The sequence below is a fragment of the Pan paniscus genome, chromosome 15 (genome assembly GCF_029289425.2).
Source record: "Pan paniscus chromosome 15, NHGRI_mPanPan1-v2.0_pri, whole genome shotgun sequence".
Lineage (NCBI taxonomy): Eukaryota > Metazoa > Chordata > Mammalia > Primates > Hominidae > Pan > Pan paniscus.
Genome location: NC_073264.2, coordinates 92,726,467 through 92,744,964, shown reverse-complemented (window position 1 = coordinate 92,744,964; position 18,498 = coordinate 92,726,467). Strand labels below are relative to the sequence as shown.

The 18,498-nt window shown below is 42.3% G+C and overlaps 1 protein-coding gene across 2 annotated transcripts in view; it reads left to right on the top strand.

Moving 5' to 3' along the window:
- CATSPERB (cation channel sperm associated auxiliary subunit beta) overlaps positions 1-18,053 on the top strand; it is a 154,375-nt gene extending 136,322 nt beyond the window's left edge. For both annotated transcript variants that reach the window (XM_003832770.5, XM_055097951.1), the window contains 5 exons: positions 4,494-4,604; positions 6,841-6,976; positions 8,433-8,533; positions 9,245-9,319; positions 15,356-18,053. In XM_003832770.5, coding sequence (XP_003832818.2) covers positions 4,494-4,604; positions 6,841-6,976; positions 8,433-8,533; positions 9,245-9,319; positions 15,356-15,574 — 642 coding nt within the window. In that variant the 3' untranslated portion in view covers positions 15,575-18,053. The remainder of the gene's footprint in view (positions 1-4,493; positions 4,605-6,840; positions 6,977-8,432; positions 8,534-9,244; positions 9,320-15,355) is intronic.
- The last annotated feature ends 445 nt before the right edge of the window (positions 18,054-18,498 follow it).

The following is an 18,498-nucleotide window of genomic DNA, read 5'->3' as shown; positions in this document are numbered from 1 at the left end:
GGTGGTTCACGCCTGTAATCCCAGCACTTTGGGAGGCCAAGGTGGGCGGATCACAAGGTCAGGAGATTGAGACCATCCTGGCTAACAAGGTGAAACCCCACCTCTACTAAAAATACAAAAAATTAGCCGGGCGTGGTGGCAGGCGCCTGTAGTCCCAGCTACTCAGGAGGCTGAGGAAGGAGAATGGCATGAACCCGGGAGGCGGAGCTTGTAGTGAGCCGAGATCATGCCACTGCACTCCAGCCTGGGTGACAGAGTAAGACTCTGTCTCAAAAACAAAGAGGGGGTGGATTTATAATTAGCTATCGGACTCTAACAGGTGCACTTAAATGCAGGTTTTCTGATAACTTTGGAAATTGTGACATTGGAATAAAGGAACTTTCAGAACTCTCATGGAGAGCTGAAATGTTCATGACTATCAAACAGAATAGGAGTTAACTGAATTAACTGAACCAATAGAAAACGGAAGTAATCTTTTTGACTTTTTGCTTAAAATGTTGCTGATACTTTGTTTTGTTTTTCAGAGTTAAGAAAACAATTCTTTTAAGCTATTTACAGCTTTTAATAATTGAGTAAAGTATACCCCTGTGAACAAAATTTGGAACGTATTTGTTTCCCTCTACCTGATTTCTCTAGAATTTGGAAACTATTTGTGACTATTCTTAATTTATAGCAATATAGTTATTTGCATAAGTGCAGTAAGAATCTGTTTTCTTTTGCAATAGGACACAATTGGAGGAATTGGTTATTTTACCAAGGCTTTGACTGGAATGATGTGCTTTTCTTTAAGGAAGCAAACTTGACTTATGGAGCCAATAAAGCCCTTGGGAAACTGGCCTCGTATTTTGTGTACACAGTCCCTGTACAGGGTTTCTGACCTGTGCTTAGTAAAGAATGTCATTTTCTGACAGGCACAGAAGCCCCAGGTTTATCTTGGATCCTCAAGAGGAGAGGAAATTCACACAACTCATAGATATTTGACGGCACAAATCCATGGTTGGGCTCGGCTTTAAAAAAGTATTATCTGGGCTGGGTGCGGTGGCTCACGCCTGTAATCCCAGCACCTTGGGAGGCCGAGATGGGCAGACCACGAGGTCAGGAGATTGAGACCATCCTGGCTAACATGGTAAAACCCCATCTCTACTAAAAAAATTAAAATAAAAATAAATTAATTAAAAATAAATAAATAAATAAACCTTATCTGAGATTCCTCCTATAGAACAAAGTTCTATCAAAGTCAATTTAAAAGCCTATGTAAAAAATAATTATTCTTCTACACTGTATATGAATATTAGGCCAAGTATAATAAAGCATACCAGTCATACTGTGATTTGTCTTTAGTAAAAATGGGAAACTGGAGAGAGAAAAATTATGTTTCAAAGCTACAGTAGACCTGTTGATAGATCCTAGTCTTGCCTAATATTTTTTTCAATTTTTATGTTTTTCTATAGTTTGGACTGAATTCTAATTTTTCTTGACTACAAGTCTTCAAAATAATTTTTTCAATTTTTTTCCTTCTTTTTTACCCCCTTTTGTCTTTATTTGGAGTCACTGAAAACTAAGCTGTGCTTTCTTAAAACCCTGCAAACTGAAGCCAGACAACTTAAACTTCAGGAGAAAATAACTACAACCTATTTACATACATAAGCCACTTTCATACCTGCCTACTAATGTATGGACTTCAGAGTAATGTGGCCTATATTGATTTTTCCAGGACTGTTCTTTTTTTTATTTTTTATTTTTTCTCCCTTCCTCCCCTCTATTTTCTCTTCACAAGACATGAGGTTTCACAACCTGCTAAAAATGAGCTTTTGGGACCTCCCCATTGTATTAGTCCATTTTCACACTGCTGATAAAGACATACCTGAGACTGGGCAATTTACAAAAGAGTTTACAATTTACAAAAGAAAGAGGTTTAATTGGACTTACAGTTCCACATGGCTGGGGAGGCCTCAGAATCATGGCAGAGTTCAAAAGGCACTTCTTTTTTTTTTTTTATTATTATTATACTTTAAGTTTTAGGGTACATGTGCACAACATGCAGGTTTGTCACATATGTATACATGTGCCATGTTGGTGTGCTGCACCCATTAACTCATCATTTAGCATTAGGTATATCTCCTAATGCTATCCCTCCCCCATCCCCCCACCCCACAACAGTCCCTGGTGTGTGATGTTCCCCTTCCTGTGTCCATGTGTTCTCATTGTTCAATTCCCACATTTGAGTGAGAACATGAGGTGTTTGGTTTTTTGTCCTTGTGATAGTTTGCTGAGAATGATGGTTTCCAGTTTCATCCATGTCCCTGCAAAGGACATGAACTCATCATTTTTTATGGCTGCATAGTATTCCATGGTGTATATGTGCCACATTTTCTTAATCCAGTCTATTGCTGTTGAACATTTAGGTTGGTTCCAAGCCTTTGCTATTGTGAATAATGCAAAAGGCACTTCTTACATGGCAGCAGCAAGAGAAAATGAGGAGAAAGCAAAAGTGGAAACTCCTGATAAACCCATCAGATCTTGTGAGACTTATTCACTATCACGAGAATAGCATGGGAAAGACCAGCCCCCGTGATTCAATGACTTCCCCCTGGGTCCCTTCCACAACATGCGGGAATTCTGGAAGATGCAATTCAAGTTGAGATTTGAATGGGAACACAGCCAAACCATATCATTCTGCCCCTGGCCCCTCCAGATCTCATGTCCTCACATTTTAAAACCAATCATCCCTTCCCAACACTTCCCTAAAGTCTTAACTCATTTCAGCATTAACCCAAAAGTCCACATTACAAAGTCTCATGTGAGACAAGGCAAGTCCCTTCCACCTATGAGCCTGTAAAATCAAAAAGAAACTAGTTACTTTCTAGATACAATAGGGTTACAGGTATTGGGTAAATACAGCCATTCCAAACGGGAGACATTTGCCAAAACCAAGGGGTTATAGGATCCATGCAGGTCCAAAATCCAGCAGGGCAGTCAAATTTTAAAACTCTAAAATGATCTCCTTTGACTCCAGGTCATGCTGATGCAAGAGGTGGGTTCCCATGGTTTTGGGCAGCTCCACCCCTGTGGCTTTGCAGGGTACAGCCTCCCTCCTGGCTGCTTTCCTGGGCTGATGTTGAGTGTCTGCAGCTTTTCCAGGCACCAGGTGCAAGCTGTCAGTGGATTTACCATTCTGGGATCTGGAGGACAGTGGCCCTCTTCTCATAGCTCCACTAGGCAGTGCCCCAGTAGGGACTCTGTGTGGGAGCTCCCACCCCACATTTCCCTTCTGCACTGCCCTAGCAGAGGTTCTCCATAAAGGCCCCACCCCTGCAGAAAACTTTTGCCTGGGCATCCAGGTGTTTCCATACATCTGAAATCTAGGCAGAGGTTCCCAAACCTCAGTTCTTGACTTTTGTGCACCCACAGGCTCAACACCACGTGGAAGCTGTCAAGGCTTGGGAACTCCACCCTCTGAAGCCACAGCCTGAGCTGTGCATTGGCCCCTTTCAGGCACAGCTGGAGCAGCTGGGACACAGGGCACCAAGTCCCTAGGCTACACACAGCATGGGGACCCTGTGCCCGGCCAACAAAACCACTTTTTCCTCCTGGGCCTCTGGGCCTTTGATGGGAGGGGCTGCCATGAAGGTCTCTGACATGGTCTGGAGACATTTTCACCATAGTCTTGAGGATTAACAGTAGGCTCCTTGCTACTTGCAAATTTCTGCAACTGGCTTGAATTTCTCCCCAGAAAATGGGTTTTTCTTTTCTACTGCATAGTCAGGATAGACTCTCTACCAAAAAATTTTTTTTTCAATCAGCCAAGTGTGGTGGTGTGTGCCTGTAGTCCCAACTATAATACTAGGGAGGATGAGATGGGAGGATTGCTTGAGTCCAGGAGTTCAAGATTGCAGTGAGCTATGATTGAGCCCCTGCACTAAAGCCTGGGCAACACAGCAAGACACTATCTCTAAAAATAATAATAATAATAATAATAATAATAATAAAATAAGTGAATGGCAAGAGAGATCAAGTATAAATGAATGACAAATGGGCAGATATAGTGGAGATTTAAAATATCAACATATGCTATGAAGAAAGACAAGTATGAAATAGTAGGTTTGGAGAGTGTGCAGCCCCACGTTATCAAGGCCACTCATTTTATGTTTCCGTCTGGATCCCTGCAATGGCAGGGGCCAAGAGCAGTTAGTTTGGTAGTCCTGGGATGCAGAATTCAGAATGACACAGGCTTTCTAGGTCCCATGCAACTGCACGAGGTGAACGGCAAGCAGCTGAGTAATACTTGGGTTCAAATTACCAAGCAAGGGGGCAACTAAAATTCAGAAATACTGTACTTCTATTCTTACTTTATTATTAATGAATTGCTTTCCCCTTTTAACTTCTCAGGAATTTCACTTCTTCAGGGAATAAATATTTATTAGATATTTATCAGTTTGTAGAAATCCCACAACGCAGAAAGACAAGTCAACATCTGTTACTTCTATTTGCAGAAAACCGGTAAATTCAAACAGTGTGCTAATGTTTCCACTCGGGAGGAGTGTAACTGCACAAAGGATCAGAAGTTTTCACATGCTGTTGCTTTCTCGGATTGCAGGGAAAAAGTAAGATCATTTCTAATTACCTGAATACAGGATACTTTCTTATAAACAAGATTTTGAAATGTGCCTTTAGGTTAAACATGAAAACTAAGACATAGAAATAATGTCTTATTATGATGCAGAGCTAAATATGACACCGAGCTAGAAAGATCCGGATTTAAATGTACCTTGCAAGTTAATGAACCTCATCGGTAAAATAAAACAATAATACCTGCACTACCTTGTCCATTCCACAGCATTTGTATAAAGATGCACACACACCCACACCCACACACACCCCTATGTATACAAAAGCAACTTGTAGTCTGTAAAACATATACCAGGTTATGGTAAATATTAATTCATTTAAAATAACTTTGAGTATCTAGTATCAGGTTCTTGGAATGTAGAAGGCAAAGTCATTGTAATCAAGCTCAGCCTGCTGACAGTCACAAATGAAAGACGGTGTAATATGTTGGTTAAGAGAAGGCTTCTGTGTCAAATAATATTTTATTCTGTTAGTATCAAAATTTGCATTAGAAGAGTCAAATACGCAGTTGGGGCCGGGTGCGGTGGCTCACACCTGTAATCCCAGCACTTTGGGAGGCCAACGCTGGTGGATCACCTGAGGTCAGGAGTTCGAAACCAGTCTGACCAATATGGTGAAACCCAATCTCTACTAAAAATACAAAAATCAGCCGGGCATGGTGGCTTGCACCTGTAGTCCCAGCTACTCAGGAGGCTGAGACAGCATTGCTTAAACCTGGGAGGCAGAGGTTGCAGTAAGCAGAGATCGCACCACTGCACTCCAGCCTGGATGACAGAGCAAGATTCCGTCTCAAAAAAAAGAAAAAAACAAATATGCAGTTGGTATGTCTTTCAAACAGATCAATTTCAAAGTCCTTGTGACACTGTATATTGAGAAACTGTTATTACACAGACTATACATATGTAAGACATCTAGAGGCCGGGCTCGGTGGCTCATGCCTGTAATTCCAGCACTTTGGGAGGCCGAGGCGGGCGGATCATGAGGTCAGGAGATCGAGACCATCCTGGCTAACACGGTGAAACCCTGTCTCTACTAAAAATACAAAAAAATTAGCCGGGTGTGGTGGTGGGCGCCTGTAGTCCCAGCTACTGGGAAGGCTGAGGCAGGAGAATGGCGTGAACCCGGGAGGTGGAGCCTGCAGTGAGCTGAGATAGTCACTGCACTCCAGCCTGGGTGACAGAGCAAGACTCTATCTCAAAAAAACAAAACAAACAAACAAAAAACAACAAAAAAGACATCTAGAGACTATATATGATATATATTATATATATATATATATATACACAATATGTTGGTGTAGAGTCAGCATTCTGTAAATTATAATTATTTTATTTTCGTTTTTACTTTTTTTGAGACCAAGTCTCGCTCTGTCACCCAGGTCGGAGTGTAATGGCATCATCTCAGCTCACCACAACCTCCGCCTCCTGGATTTAAGTGATTCTCCTGCCTCAGCCTCTCAAGTAGCTGGGACTATAGGCGCCCACCACTATGCCCAGCTAATTTTTGTATTTTCAGTAGAGATGGGGTTTCACCATGTTGGCCAGACTGGTCTCAAACTCCTGACTTCAAGTGATCCGCCTGCCTCGGCCTCCCAAAGTGCTGGGATTATAAGCATGAGCCATTGTGTCTAGCCAGCATTCTGTAAATTATGAGGGCTGTTTTTATATACCCCCTTGCTGAACCAAAATAATGTTTCATGAGCACTTACTATCTACTAAATGCTACTCTAAGCCTTCTCCGTGATTTATCTCATTTAATTCGAGCCACAGAGAAGTCAGGCAATTTGTCAAAGATCGCATTATTAACATGCATTGGGGCTGGCTTTGAGCTCTGACGCCAGAGCCCAAGTTTACAGATTGTGCCTGCAAGACTGACTGGCTGAAAGAGTGGCAAAAGGAGGGTGAGCGATCTATGCACGGCCTCCTGGGATATGATTTAGCCAAAAAAAGTTTGAGTGACATCATAGTAAATTCCTGTGAAAAGGGCCTATAGAAGTGATGGGTTTTGTTACCACAATGTATATACTGCCTTTGGAGTTCACATTGATTCTGCTCTAAGACATTTTCATGACTGAAAAGGCAGAAACCCCTCAGGAGCCCATTTCATTGAACAGCCAAACTATTGGCAATATATCTTTTCGTTTTTTACCAGGAAATGAAGTGACTATTGACTTTTCCAAGTTCACATTCATTCTTGGAATTTGTATTTTAGGTTCCTCGCTTTAAGTTTCCAATTACACAATATCCAGTTTCTTTGGAAATTATCAACGAGGATGGACGTGTCCCATTGCAATCTCCATATCTGGTTACTGTGACTGAAGTGAACATGAGGCACAACTGGAAACTGAGTAGGGTTTGCTTTCATCTGTAATTATTTTATCTGATAAGTAATATTGTTACTGGTTTACAAAGATCAATGGTTTTCAAAGCCTGTTCACACAAAAGAGAGCCAGGAGTTCTTGCAAATGGATTTGGATCAGTTGGCATATTGCTGTTTACTTCTATTGTTTCCTACTTATTTCATCATCACTCCCAGTGGCCTGGATTCTAGGGTAAAAGCATTTTTGAATAATTTACACTGCAAAAAAAAATTGAAGGTCATTTTGTGGATCAATAACAACAATGACTGACTGAATTTGTGCTGCATGGTGGTCTGGCATCTCCTTTCTCTGCCCATTCAGTGTGACAGAGGAGGTTGTAAAAGGTGTGGCCAGATAATCTTTAGGATCTGTCTTCTAATTATACGAGTTTCTTAAAGGTTTCTTAAAGGTTTTATGGTAAAATAATTGAAAAGATGCAGAAATAGTTTAAATAAGATGTTTACCCCTATTCACTTTACCTCAAATATGTAACTTTTTGTTGCACATTTTGTGTTCACATATGAATACTCTAAGGAGATACGTAGGTAGATAGAAATAATTAACTAAACAGAAATTTTGGTCGGCCATTAATATGTTACTAAATATCCAGGCATTTGGTATTCAGTGAGTCTTACTCTGGCCAACATATATGCATTTTTGAAATGAAAAATCGAGCAAAATAAAGCTACTAAATATTTTGCATTAACTGACATCCCCATTTTCTGTGGTGTGCTGGAAACTGTTCTTACCAGTTTTAGAGTCCTGATCATTAAATATTTAAACATTTTACAAGCTAGATGTTAAACCATTTGTAGCTTGAAATTAGTCAGGGTGAGAGTATTTACACTATGGAAATTGGAAATTACAATCACAGCTGTTTCTTTTCCTTTAGATTCTGTGTACCTTTATACCACGGCAACGTCTAACCCCTACACTACCTATCTAGTTTTAGAAAGGATGACAAGAAAGGCAGGAAAATAGTCAAGTAATCCCATTGTAAAACTTTACTGCCACCTTATTATAAATCGTTTACCTATCACTAAGGAGGTCCTGAGATGACCTTACTGCCAAAAACACGAAGCACGTGCAGGTCAGGACTGATCCTGAGCATGGGGCTGGAAGGAAAAGGTCAGCGTGAAGCTGATCAGAAGTCTTGAACTTCTTGAGGATGCCCTTGAAAGCAATGTGAGATATTGGGCCTAACTCCCCTAAATACATCGTCTACAAAGTCAAGCAGAACTAAAAGTATGGGATAACTTGGTCATGTTATGGAGTGAAATCTTTCATTGTACCTTAATGTGCATGACAAATTTTATATTAGTAATTGTAAATGAAATAGTAATAGTAAATTAAAAGTAATGGCAAAAACAGCAATTACTTTTGCACCAACCTAATACAAAATGAGAAAATAAGTGTGCTTAAAATATGTTTTATGTATTTTTAGAACACACTGTGCCAGAAAATATTAAAAGAATGAAACAATTACTAGAACCAATTCTTGGTGCTGCAGTGTATAATCCTTCAGGTCTCAACTTAAGCATAAAGGTAATGATGGCATTGTTGTTTTTACTGTGTTGAGTTTAGATAAAACATGTATGTCTAAACTAAGATTGGTTTTAATTCTAAAGTATAGGTAACCAGGAATGGTGGGAATAACATCTTTAAAGTATATACCTTTAAAGTATATGAAGAGGGTTTATTTTTTTCTCCATTTCCCTTGGTGTTATTATTTCCAAAGTTTTGAGCAGATAGGCAAGCCATATTATCTAGCAAAGTGGAGAAGAAAGAGTGTTTCCGAAAGTGAAAGGGAAGAAATGGGCTCAGTATTATTCACCTGGATATGGACGAGCACATCTTCTGGTTCCAGCTGCCCATAAAAATACATGAAGTTGGTATAATACAGATAATTGTGAAAACCAATCAGAATTAGGGAACATATTGAAGCCACAAATACGAGGATTAGCCCAAAGTACTTATCAAGGCCAGGTTTAGTTTTTAGTTTTTGTCTCCTCATTCTAAAAAAAAAAAAAAAAAAAAAAAAAAAAAAAAAAAAAAGGATCAGCTATTGAATCCCTCCACTTCAATCCATCTTTTTATTTTGATGCATGATGTGTATGTCCGAGAGCCTTAGGAAGAGGATGGGAATCTTTTCATGCAGCATCTATAGGGACAGTGGCCCCAGGGTATATTTTTATTAATACTTAAAGGAATGTACATGTTGATGCTGCTAACGACTGGGTGTGCTTTTTTCCACAGGGCTCTGAACTTTTCCACTTTAGAGTGACCGTCATTTCAGGAGTAACTTTTTGTAACTTAATTGAAGAATTTCAGGTAAAATGGATGCACTCGGCATCAGAGGGGTGATGGCTGGGGAAAAAACATGACAAAACCAATTCAAGAGACACCGAAGAGAAAAAATTGGCAGAATTTGTGTGACGGACAAGGCTTAAAGACAGGGGATCCTGAAGGGTAGCATTGACACTGTCAGTAGTGACAAAGCCAGGGTGCATGATGGGTGCCAGGACTGATTGATGCTGCCAGAATTTTAATAATACATATAATAATATGTGGCTGTCTTTGTTTTTGTTCCTTCTCCACCTTCCTTGTTGAGCCCAGTTTTCTGACTTTTAATGCTCTTCCTCTCACCTCTACTTCTCCAAAGAACACATTTCTGTAACTTTTTAGTTTCTAGTCTGATTATCCTCCTTTTGGCTGTTTGAACTGTAATCATTGTCTTAAATATTTCAAAGGCTTTCAAGATCCAAAGGAATTGAAAACCAGAATCAGTCTTTCCCAAATCATCCCATGAAAGCAACAACTCATTTTTGCTTACTCATATAATGACATGTGCTGCCTGTGAGGCATGGGAAGAAATAAGGATTTGATAAAAATCAATTAATGAGTCATTGTCAAATGCTGATGTTACATTAACATTCTCTCTCTCTCTCTCTCTCTCTCCCCTCTCTCTCTCTCTCTCTCCTGTTCCGACCCAGCTCTAAGGCCAGCTCCAATAATGGCTCTGCACTACTACAGTGGTGGGTGGCCATTGCAGCAGTGCAAACATCTAAAACCCTGAGAGAAAAATTCAACCCACTAGATAAAGAAACTAGGAAAAGAAGCATCTGTCACATGAGGAGTGTGAAGGAAAATCCTTGTTATTTTTTTCTCTCTTTTCTCATCTCTTTGGCCCAAGAGCAGCCCTGGTTGTGGGGAACAGCACAATAGCACAGAGGTCTAAAATTCTCACAGAAGCTCCACTTTCTTTCCAGAGAACAAGGGAAAGGACCTCTAAGAGTGGAAAGCATGGGGGGACATCTCTATGAGAAGAGGGCTGGAGAAAGGGAGTCCTGATTCTTTATATAAACTAGCACCAGGAAGAAGCTGCATATGACCAGGGCACACCTAAAGAAGATAGCAAAGCCTTTGAAATGAAACTACAAAGTAAACATCCTCTAGTTTCAGAGCAGCTCCTGAGTGGCACAAGTACCAACCAGGAAGACACAAATAGCATAGCAACAGCTTGGAAAACTGAACTGACATTGAAACCACCACCCACAGAAGGTGAGGCATAACTTGTGACCTGAACTCAACCAGTGTGATTGACTGCTAAAAACAAACAAATAAATAATCAGCATTTTCCAGATGACTTTTAAACAAGAACCAGAATCTCCCAACATAACATCAAAAATGTCCAGGATGCAATCCAATATTATTCACCATATTTACCAGGATACAATCTGATATTACTCACCATTATTCACCAGGATACAATCTGATATTATTCACCATATCAACAACCAAGACAATATAATCAATTCTGAAGAGAAAAGACATCAACAAAGGACCACAAATGCAATTATCAAATATTCTAAACTAGCTATTATAACCATGCTCCATGCAGTACAGGTAAACACTTTTGAAATAAGTAGAAAATGATCAATTATAAGCAGAGATCTAGAAGCTACTTAAAAAGGACAAAATGGAAATTTTAGAGCTAAAAACTATAATATTTAAGTTTTAAAACTACCAAAAGGACTCAATTGCTGAATGGATATGGAACAGGGAAAAAATCAGTGAACTTGAAAGCAAATCAGTGGAAACCCAACCTGAAGAAAAAGTATTTTAAGAAGAAGAAGATCTTGCCTCAGGGATCTGTGTGACAGTATCAGAAGGTCTAACATTTATGTTATCAGTGTCCATGAAGGAGAGGAGAAAAAGACTGGTATGGGGGAAAAAATCCCAGCACTTTGGGAGACCAAGGTGGGTGGATCGCTTGAGCTCAGGAATTTAAGACCAACTGAGCAACATGGCAAGGCCCTGTCTCTATAAATACAAAAAAATTAGCCAGGCATGGAGGCACGCACCTGTAGTTCCAGCTACTCTGGAGGCCAAGGTGGGAGGGTTGCTTCAGCCTGGGAGGTCGAGGCTGCAGTGAGCTGAGATCATGCCACTGCACTCCAGTCTGGGTGACAGAATGAGACCCTGTCTCAAAAAAAAATAAAAATAAAAAGAAGAAGAAGAAAGGAAAGAAATAAAGACTGAAAAGCCTCAAGTTTGGTGAAGACATAAGTTTACATATTCAAGAAGCTTAATGAGCCCTAAACAAGATAAAGATAGAGAAAACCATGCCTGAACACATCATAATCAAACTACCAAAAATCAAGATGATAAAATATTAAAAGTGGTCAGAGAAAAACAACACTGTATATACAAGGGTACAGTTTGAATGACTGCTGATTTCTCAACAGAAACCACAGAGGCAAAAGAAAGTTATACAACATCTTTAAAGTGTTAGGGGTGAGGGTTGAGTGGGGAGGAAGGATTGTCAATCCAGAATTCTCTATCCACTGAAAATATCTTTCAGGAATAAAAAATCAAGACTTTCTCAAATGAGAGAAAACTAAGAGAATCCATTGTCAGGAGAACTTCTCTTTTGAAAATGCTTAAAGAAGTTATTCAAACAGAAGAAAAGTGATAACAGCAGGAACCTTGAAGCTTCGGGAATGGAGGAAGAACAAAAATGGATAAAAGATAGGCATAACTGCACCATTAATAAAGGAAAAGAATTGTTAAGAAAATATAGAGAAAGTGTATAAAGGTTCTTGGGACTGTTGGAACCTGCTTTTGAAAGTACCCTGAAATAGGCTGGGCATGGTGGCTCATGCCTGTAATCCCAGCACTTTGGGAGGCCGACATGGGTGGATCACTTGAGGTCAGGAGTTCGAGACCAGCCTGGCCAACACAGTGAAACATCATCTCTACTAAACATACAAAAATTAGCCAGGTGTGGTAGTGCATGCCTGTAATCCTAGTTACTCAGGAGGCTGAGGCAAGAGAATTGCTTGAACCCAGGAGGCAGAGATTGCAGTGAGCCAAGACCGCACCACTGCACTTCATCCAGCCTGGGTGACAGAGTGAGACTCTGTCTCAAAAAAAAAGGAAAAAAAAGAAAGTACCCTGAAATAGCCAGACCTGGTGACACATGACTGTAACTCCAGCTATTTGGGAGGCCGAGGGAGGATCCTCTGAGGCCAGGGGTTTGAGGCCTCAGTCCAGTATTAACATGCCAGTGAATAACCACTGCACTCCAGCCTGGTAACATAGTGAAGCTCCGTCAAGAAAAGAAAGGGGAGGAGAAAGGAGAATCCTGAAACAATGAAACACAACCCATAAGCTTGGATTTTCTTTCACTCAAAATATATTATGGGGATAACTGAAGAAAAAAAAAAAGGAGTAAGATCTGTAATTACAGAATAGTATTGTCTTAATGTTAATTTCTTGACTTTGATCATTGCACTCTGGTTATTTAAGTGAATTTTTGTGCTTAAAAACACAAAGTATTTTAGGAGTAAATAGACATTGTATCTAAAACAGACTCATAATTCTGAGGTCTAACGTTTTTTAGAAATGGTGTGGAATATTTGGATGGTTGAAGAAGACTAGAAGGGAAACATTTGAAGAAAAAGTGTTTTTCAGAACTTTAGAGGTAGCAATTTAGGTGGAGAATACAGAATTCAGAGGTGATAGACGTTTCTAATCTTAGAAATACAATAAATGGTTTAAATAAGCAAGTGAAATTTTTTTTTTTTTGAGATGGAGTCACGCTCTGTTGCCCAGGCTGGAGTGCCGTGGCACGATCTCGGCTCACTGCAAGTTTCGCCTCCCGGGTTCATGCCATTCTCCTGCCTCAGCCTCCCAAGTAGCTGGGACTACAGGCACCCGCCACCATGCCTGGCTAAATTTTTTGTATTTTAGGTAGAGACGGGGTTTCACCATGTTAGCCAGGATGGTCTCAATCTCCTGACCTCGTGATCTGTCCGCCTTGGCCTCCCAAAGTGCTGGGATTACAGGCATGAGCCACCGTGCCCAGCCACAAGTGAAATTTTTACATCATCTGGTGGAGTGACTGAAATTTCATTAGGCAGAAATGAATAAGGAAGGCATTCTGGATGGAGAGACCTGGTACAGATAAGGGAAAGTGATGCAGGACTTTTCTTGGCCACTTTGCCAACCGGGGACCTCCACAGCTGGTGACATCCTCCACCTGGGCCTTGCTCAGCCCTGAGCCTGCCACTGGAGGCACCCTGCCCACTTGTCCCACCTGTGTTGTAGTGTGTACCCATGTTCTTGTCCTGCATCCAAGTATAATGAGGAAACACTAACAATTGAAGAGTGAGGAGGGCAGAGAATAATTTTATTGAGTGATGGAACAGCTCTCAGCAGACAGGGGACGTAGGGTGTGGTCCCTCACCCCTGCAGTCAGGTGGTTTCTTTGCCAGTGTGGCTGAGTGGGGCCTTTATGGGCTCAGAATAGGGGAGAGTGTGCTGACTGGCTTACGAGTAAGCAAAGAAAGGCTAAAGCAAAGGTACCACTCAAAGGTGGGCACAGCAGTGTAGAAAACCAATTAGGAAGGGTAGGTATATGTAAAACAGTTGAAGGGTGGGATCAGTCAGAGGAAAGCACGCCAAACAGGAAGACAGGTTCTGAATTCGGTATGTGGATTTACCTGGGACTGCCTTCAGCTTGAAGGTCAGGTTTCACCGGCGACCCACCCCTATCTGCCTAGGCATTTGACTGCCTCCTGTCACTATCAAAAGCATAAAGTTTGCTTTTTGAATGGCTCAAATCCATTTGGCTGGAATATAAGGTTATTTAGAAGAAAGCCAGGTAGGTTAGGGTCCAATTGCGGAAGGCTTTGAATGTCAGAGTGAAAGCTTTAGAACACTCCTGTCAACATTCCTGTCAACATTCCTGTCAACAATGAAAAGCTATTGAACATTTTTGGAAAAGGGTGTTTATACACAGACTGGTGTTTTATACAAAGATAAATCTGGCAATGTTAGGATGTCAACACGGACTGGTGGGCTGGGAAGGAGGCTACTACAGTAGCAGTACTGAAAGAATGGAAAGAATGAATGTGAGGGGAATTTTAGAGAATGTATAGCATGGAGGGACTGTTTCTAAGAAATCAGCTACCTCCTTGGGTCACTGGGAGGATGGTGGTACCTTTAATTTGAGCTAGACCTTAAAGCAGCCCGTCATCCTTTTTCTTGTCCTTTGCACTTTCCCACATTCCCTACTGTCCTAGTTCCATTCATCAGCACGTTCTTCTCCCACAAAAGACGATCTGGCTTCCTGCTTCACAAAGGAAACATAAGCCTGGGCTTGAACCCCCTACTCTCTTTATGCCCCACTTCTATATTTAACATACAACGACCCCACCCTTGCCTCACATCTCAGAGAAAAAGACATCACTGTCCCTTCTCTGTCAATAATCCTATCTGTCCTCCAGGAATTTACTTGCTTCTGTTAATTAGCTATTCACGCAGAGAAAACATTTTGAATACATAAAAAGTTACCTATACTGGTAGCACCTACAAAGAGGATTTTCTAAAGAGGTGGTAACTTGAAAGAGCACAGACATATGCCTCTACCTGGAATGTTCCTTTATCTCGTTCTCTTCTGTGAACCTACTTATTCGTCATGATCCAGCTCAGAAAGCGCATTCCCTGACTGCCCTAGGCAGGTAGGCATTCCCTCCTCCACATTCCCAGAGCTCTTTGCCCATTCCTCTGTGACTGAACAGAGAATGTTCTGCTGTATAAGCATTTTATCTGCCTCCTTCCACCATTAAAGACAGGGTAAAGGCATAGGATAATACATGGACTTCTTAGCCCCTATTTATTGTAGGCAAATTGTTACTTGTTCAATTGTCAAGAGACTGTTTCCAAGCTTTGTGGATGCTGAATGTCTTTGTAACTCTGGGCAGCGTTTTGCTCTCCGATTAATTGTGGGGAACATTAAATTTTCAGTGTTTTGCATTGCTAAATTCAGAAAGCTTAAAGACTTTGCTTTTTCTGTTGCAGATTTATGTTGATGAGGCACCATTGCCATTCCCAGGACACACGCTTATTGCCGTGGCAACAGCGGTAGTGCTAGGGGGATTAATTTTTATAGCATTTATGTTTCAACTGCAAGGCATCCATCCGTGGAGGACATTCCAAAGATGGATTAGAAGAAACCAAGAGAAGTTTTCAAGTATCTCTCTCAGTGAGCTGATTCATAGATCAAAGTCTGAAGAGTGAACACATGGTGATCATAATTTCTCTTTATTTTCTAGTTTTATCAGACAATTCCTAGAACAATATACTTAAATGTTAAATATGCAAGCTACATAAAATCCTACAGAATTGTCATTATAATTCAAATTGCTACTTGTCAATATATTCACCATTTCCTTTTCTTATTTTGAATACATAGAGAATGTCTTATGCCAGGGCTTATGTTGAAGATCTTCCTTGAGGTTTTTAGAAAAGTATAAAATGATAACCAACTCGACATGGAACAGGTGTTCTGTGTTGTTCAGCTCTTAGTGCCTGGAGCCCATTCTGTGGGGTCAGAACCCCTGAGCTCTGCTCCTTCCAGATAGAGTTTGAGTAGAGTGCAGTTATGCCAGGGTGAGATAGGAGTGAAGACAGCGGATCAGCAGAAGTGTTTTCAGAGCCTTGTGGGAATGAAAGAGGAAGCCATTCAAGTTTCTTTGGGCAACTTCAAAACCAGATTGTAGTACCTAAAGAGGGAAATGTGACCCCATCATTAGAGTGTTAGAAGAACGCGGTGTCTGAGCAGGGTATTGGTTTATAAACCTACATGCAGCATGGAGAATTCCAAAAGCTATATCTCTGTGTGCTCTCAAAGTAAATGTCCCCAGATAGTCAGAAGATGACCATAACATTCAGAGATCAGAGCCTCATGCTCCCTGGAAAAGCTCAGAAGGGGAGCACAGTTTTGACAACATAAGGAAATGAAGGCATCCAATCCAGGTCTGAGATCTATCATTGAAATTCCTTAGAGAGGGCAGTGCAGCAGGTGGGCAAGAGAATCAGACTCCAGAGCCAGATCTCCTGGGTTTGCCATTTACTAGATAAGTAACCTTGGGAAGTTAATTTATTCGTGCATGAGTTGCTTCACCTGTAAAATGGGAAGACAGTAACACCTACCTAATGAAACAGGAAATTTTCCTTGACCCCTTAACAGGCCTCGTGACAGGGATGCCTCGCTTATTCAACCTGCAGCTCTCAACCCCTCATGAGAGGGGGAGCATGCAGGTGAGCGGGTGTAGGAGCCAGAGTGAGCACTTTTGGGTGGCAGCAGGAGCAAAACTCCATGTAGGCCCCAAGGCAGCGTGTAGGGAGGAGTATCCACGATCCCCAAAGCCCCAGAGGGCATGTGGTACAGTGCTCTTTTAACTCTGCTGTCCCCGGATGGCTTAGGTGTTAAACAGCTCAGTGGGCTCTCTGCCTTTTTGTGGGAGGCAGTTGCTCTTTGCCAGCGAGGGCAGAGGGTCAGTGTGACAGCCTTTAGTGTCCATACCCCTGGTACACAAGCTCTTGTTCAGTTTCCAGGAAAAATCAGTTTGCATGAACAAATTGAAGGGTGGTGAATGTGGAGGATTTTATTGCTGATGGAAGTGGCTCTCGGCAGGAAGGGGAGTTGGAAGGGGGCTGGAGCACAAAGGTGATCTTCCCCTGGAGTCTGGTCATCCCTGGCCAGACTCCTCTCTGAAGCAACACCGTCAAACTGTGTCCAGAAATGGTGGGTTCTTGGTCTCGCTGACTTCAAGAATGAAACCGCGGACCCTCGCCGTGTTACAGTTCTTAAAGATGGTGTGTCCACAGTTTTTTCATTCTGATGTTCGGACGTGTCCAGAATTTCTTCCTTCTGGTGGGTTCATGGTCTCACTGGCTTCAGAAGTGAAGCTGCAGACCTTTGCAGTCAGTGTTACAGCTCTTAAAGGCAGCGCGTCGGGAGTTGTTTGTTCCTTCCATCTGGAGTTGTTCGTCCCTCTCGCTGGGTTACAGTCTCACTGGTTTCAGGAGTGAAGCTGCAGACCTTCACCGTGAGTGTTACAGTTCACAAAGGCAGTGTTGGACCCAAAGAGTGAGCAGCAGCAAGATTTTTTGTGAACCCCAAAAGAACAAAGCTTACACACCACGGAAGGATACCAGAATGGCTTGCCACTGTTGGCTTGGACACCCTGCTTTTATTTCCTTAGCTCACCCCACCCACATCTTGCTGATTGGCCCATTTTACAGAGAGCTGATTGGTCCATTTTACAGAGAGCTGATTGGTCCGTTTTTACAGGGTGCTGATTGGTGCGTTTACAATCCTGGAGCTAGACACAGAGTGCTGATTTGCGTATTTACAATCCTCTAGCTAGACGTAAAAGTTCTCCAAGTCCCCACTAGATTAACTAGACACAGAGCACTGATTGGTGTGTTTACAAACCTTGAGCTAGACACAGGGTGCTGATTGGTGCGTTTACAAACCTTGAGCTAGACACAGAGTGCTGATTGGTGTATTTACAATCCTTTAGCTAGACATAAAGGTTCTCCAAGTCCCCACCAGATTAGCTAGATACAGAGTGGTGATTGGTGCATGCAGGAACCCCGAACTAGACACAGAGTGCTGATTGGTGCATATACAATCCTGTGGCTAGACATAAAAGTTCTCCAAGTCCCCACCCGACTCAGGAGCCCAGCTGGCTTCGCCTAGTGGATCCCACGCCAGGGCCGTGGGCGGAGCTGCCCGCCAGTCCTGCACTGCTGGCCTGCACTCCTCAGCCCTTGGGTGGTCCATGGGACCGGGCGCCATGGAGCACAGAATGGTGCCCCTCAGGGAGGCTCGGGCTGTGCCGGAGCCCACCATGGGGGTGGGGGTGCGGGGCTTGGTCATGGCAGGATGCAGGTCCTGAGCCCTGCCCTGCCAGGAGGCGGCTGAGGCCCTGCGAGAATTCAAGCGTGGCGCGGGTGGGCTGGCAGTGCTGGAGGACCCGGCACCCCCTCCGCAGCTGCTGGCCCGGGTGCTAAGCCTCTCACTGCCCCAGGCCAGCCGCTCCGAGTGCGGGACCCGCTAAGCCCATGCCTACCTGGAACTCGCGCTGGCCCGTGAGCACCTTGCACAGCCCTGGTTCCCGCCCAACCCCGGTTCCCACCCGCGCTTCTCCCTC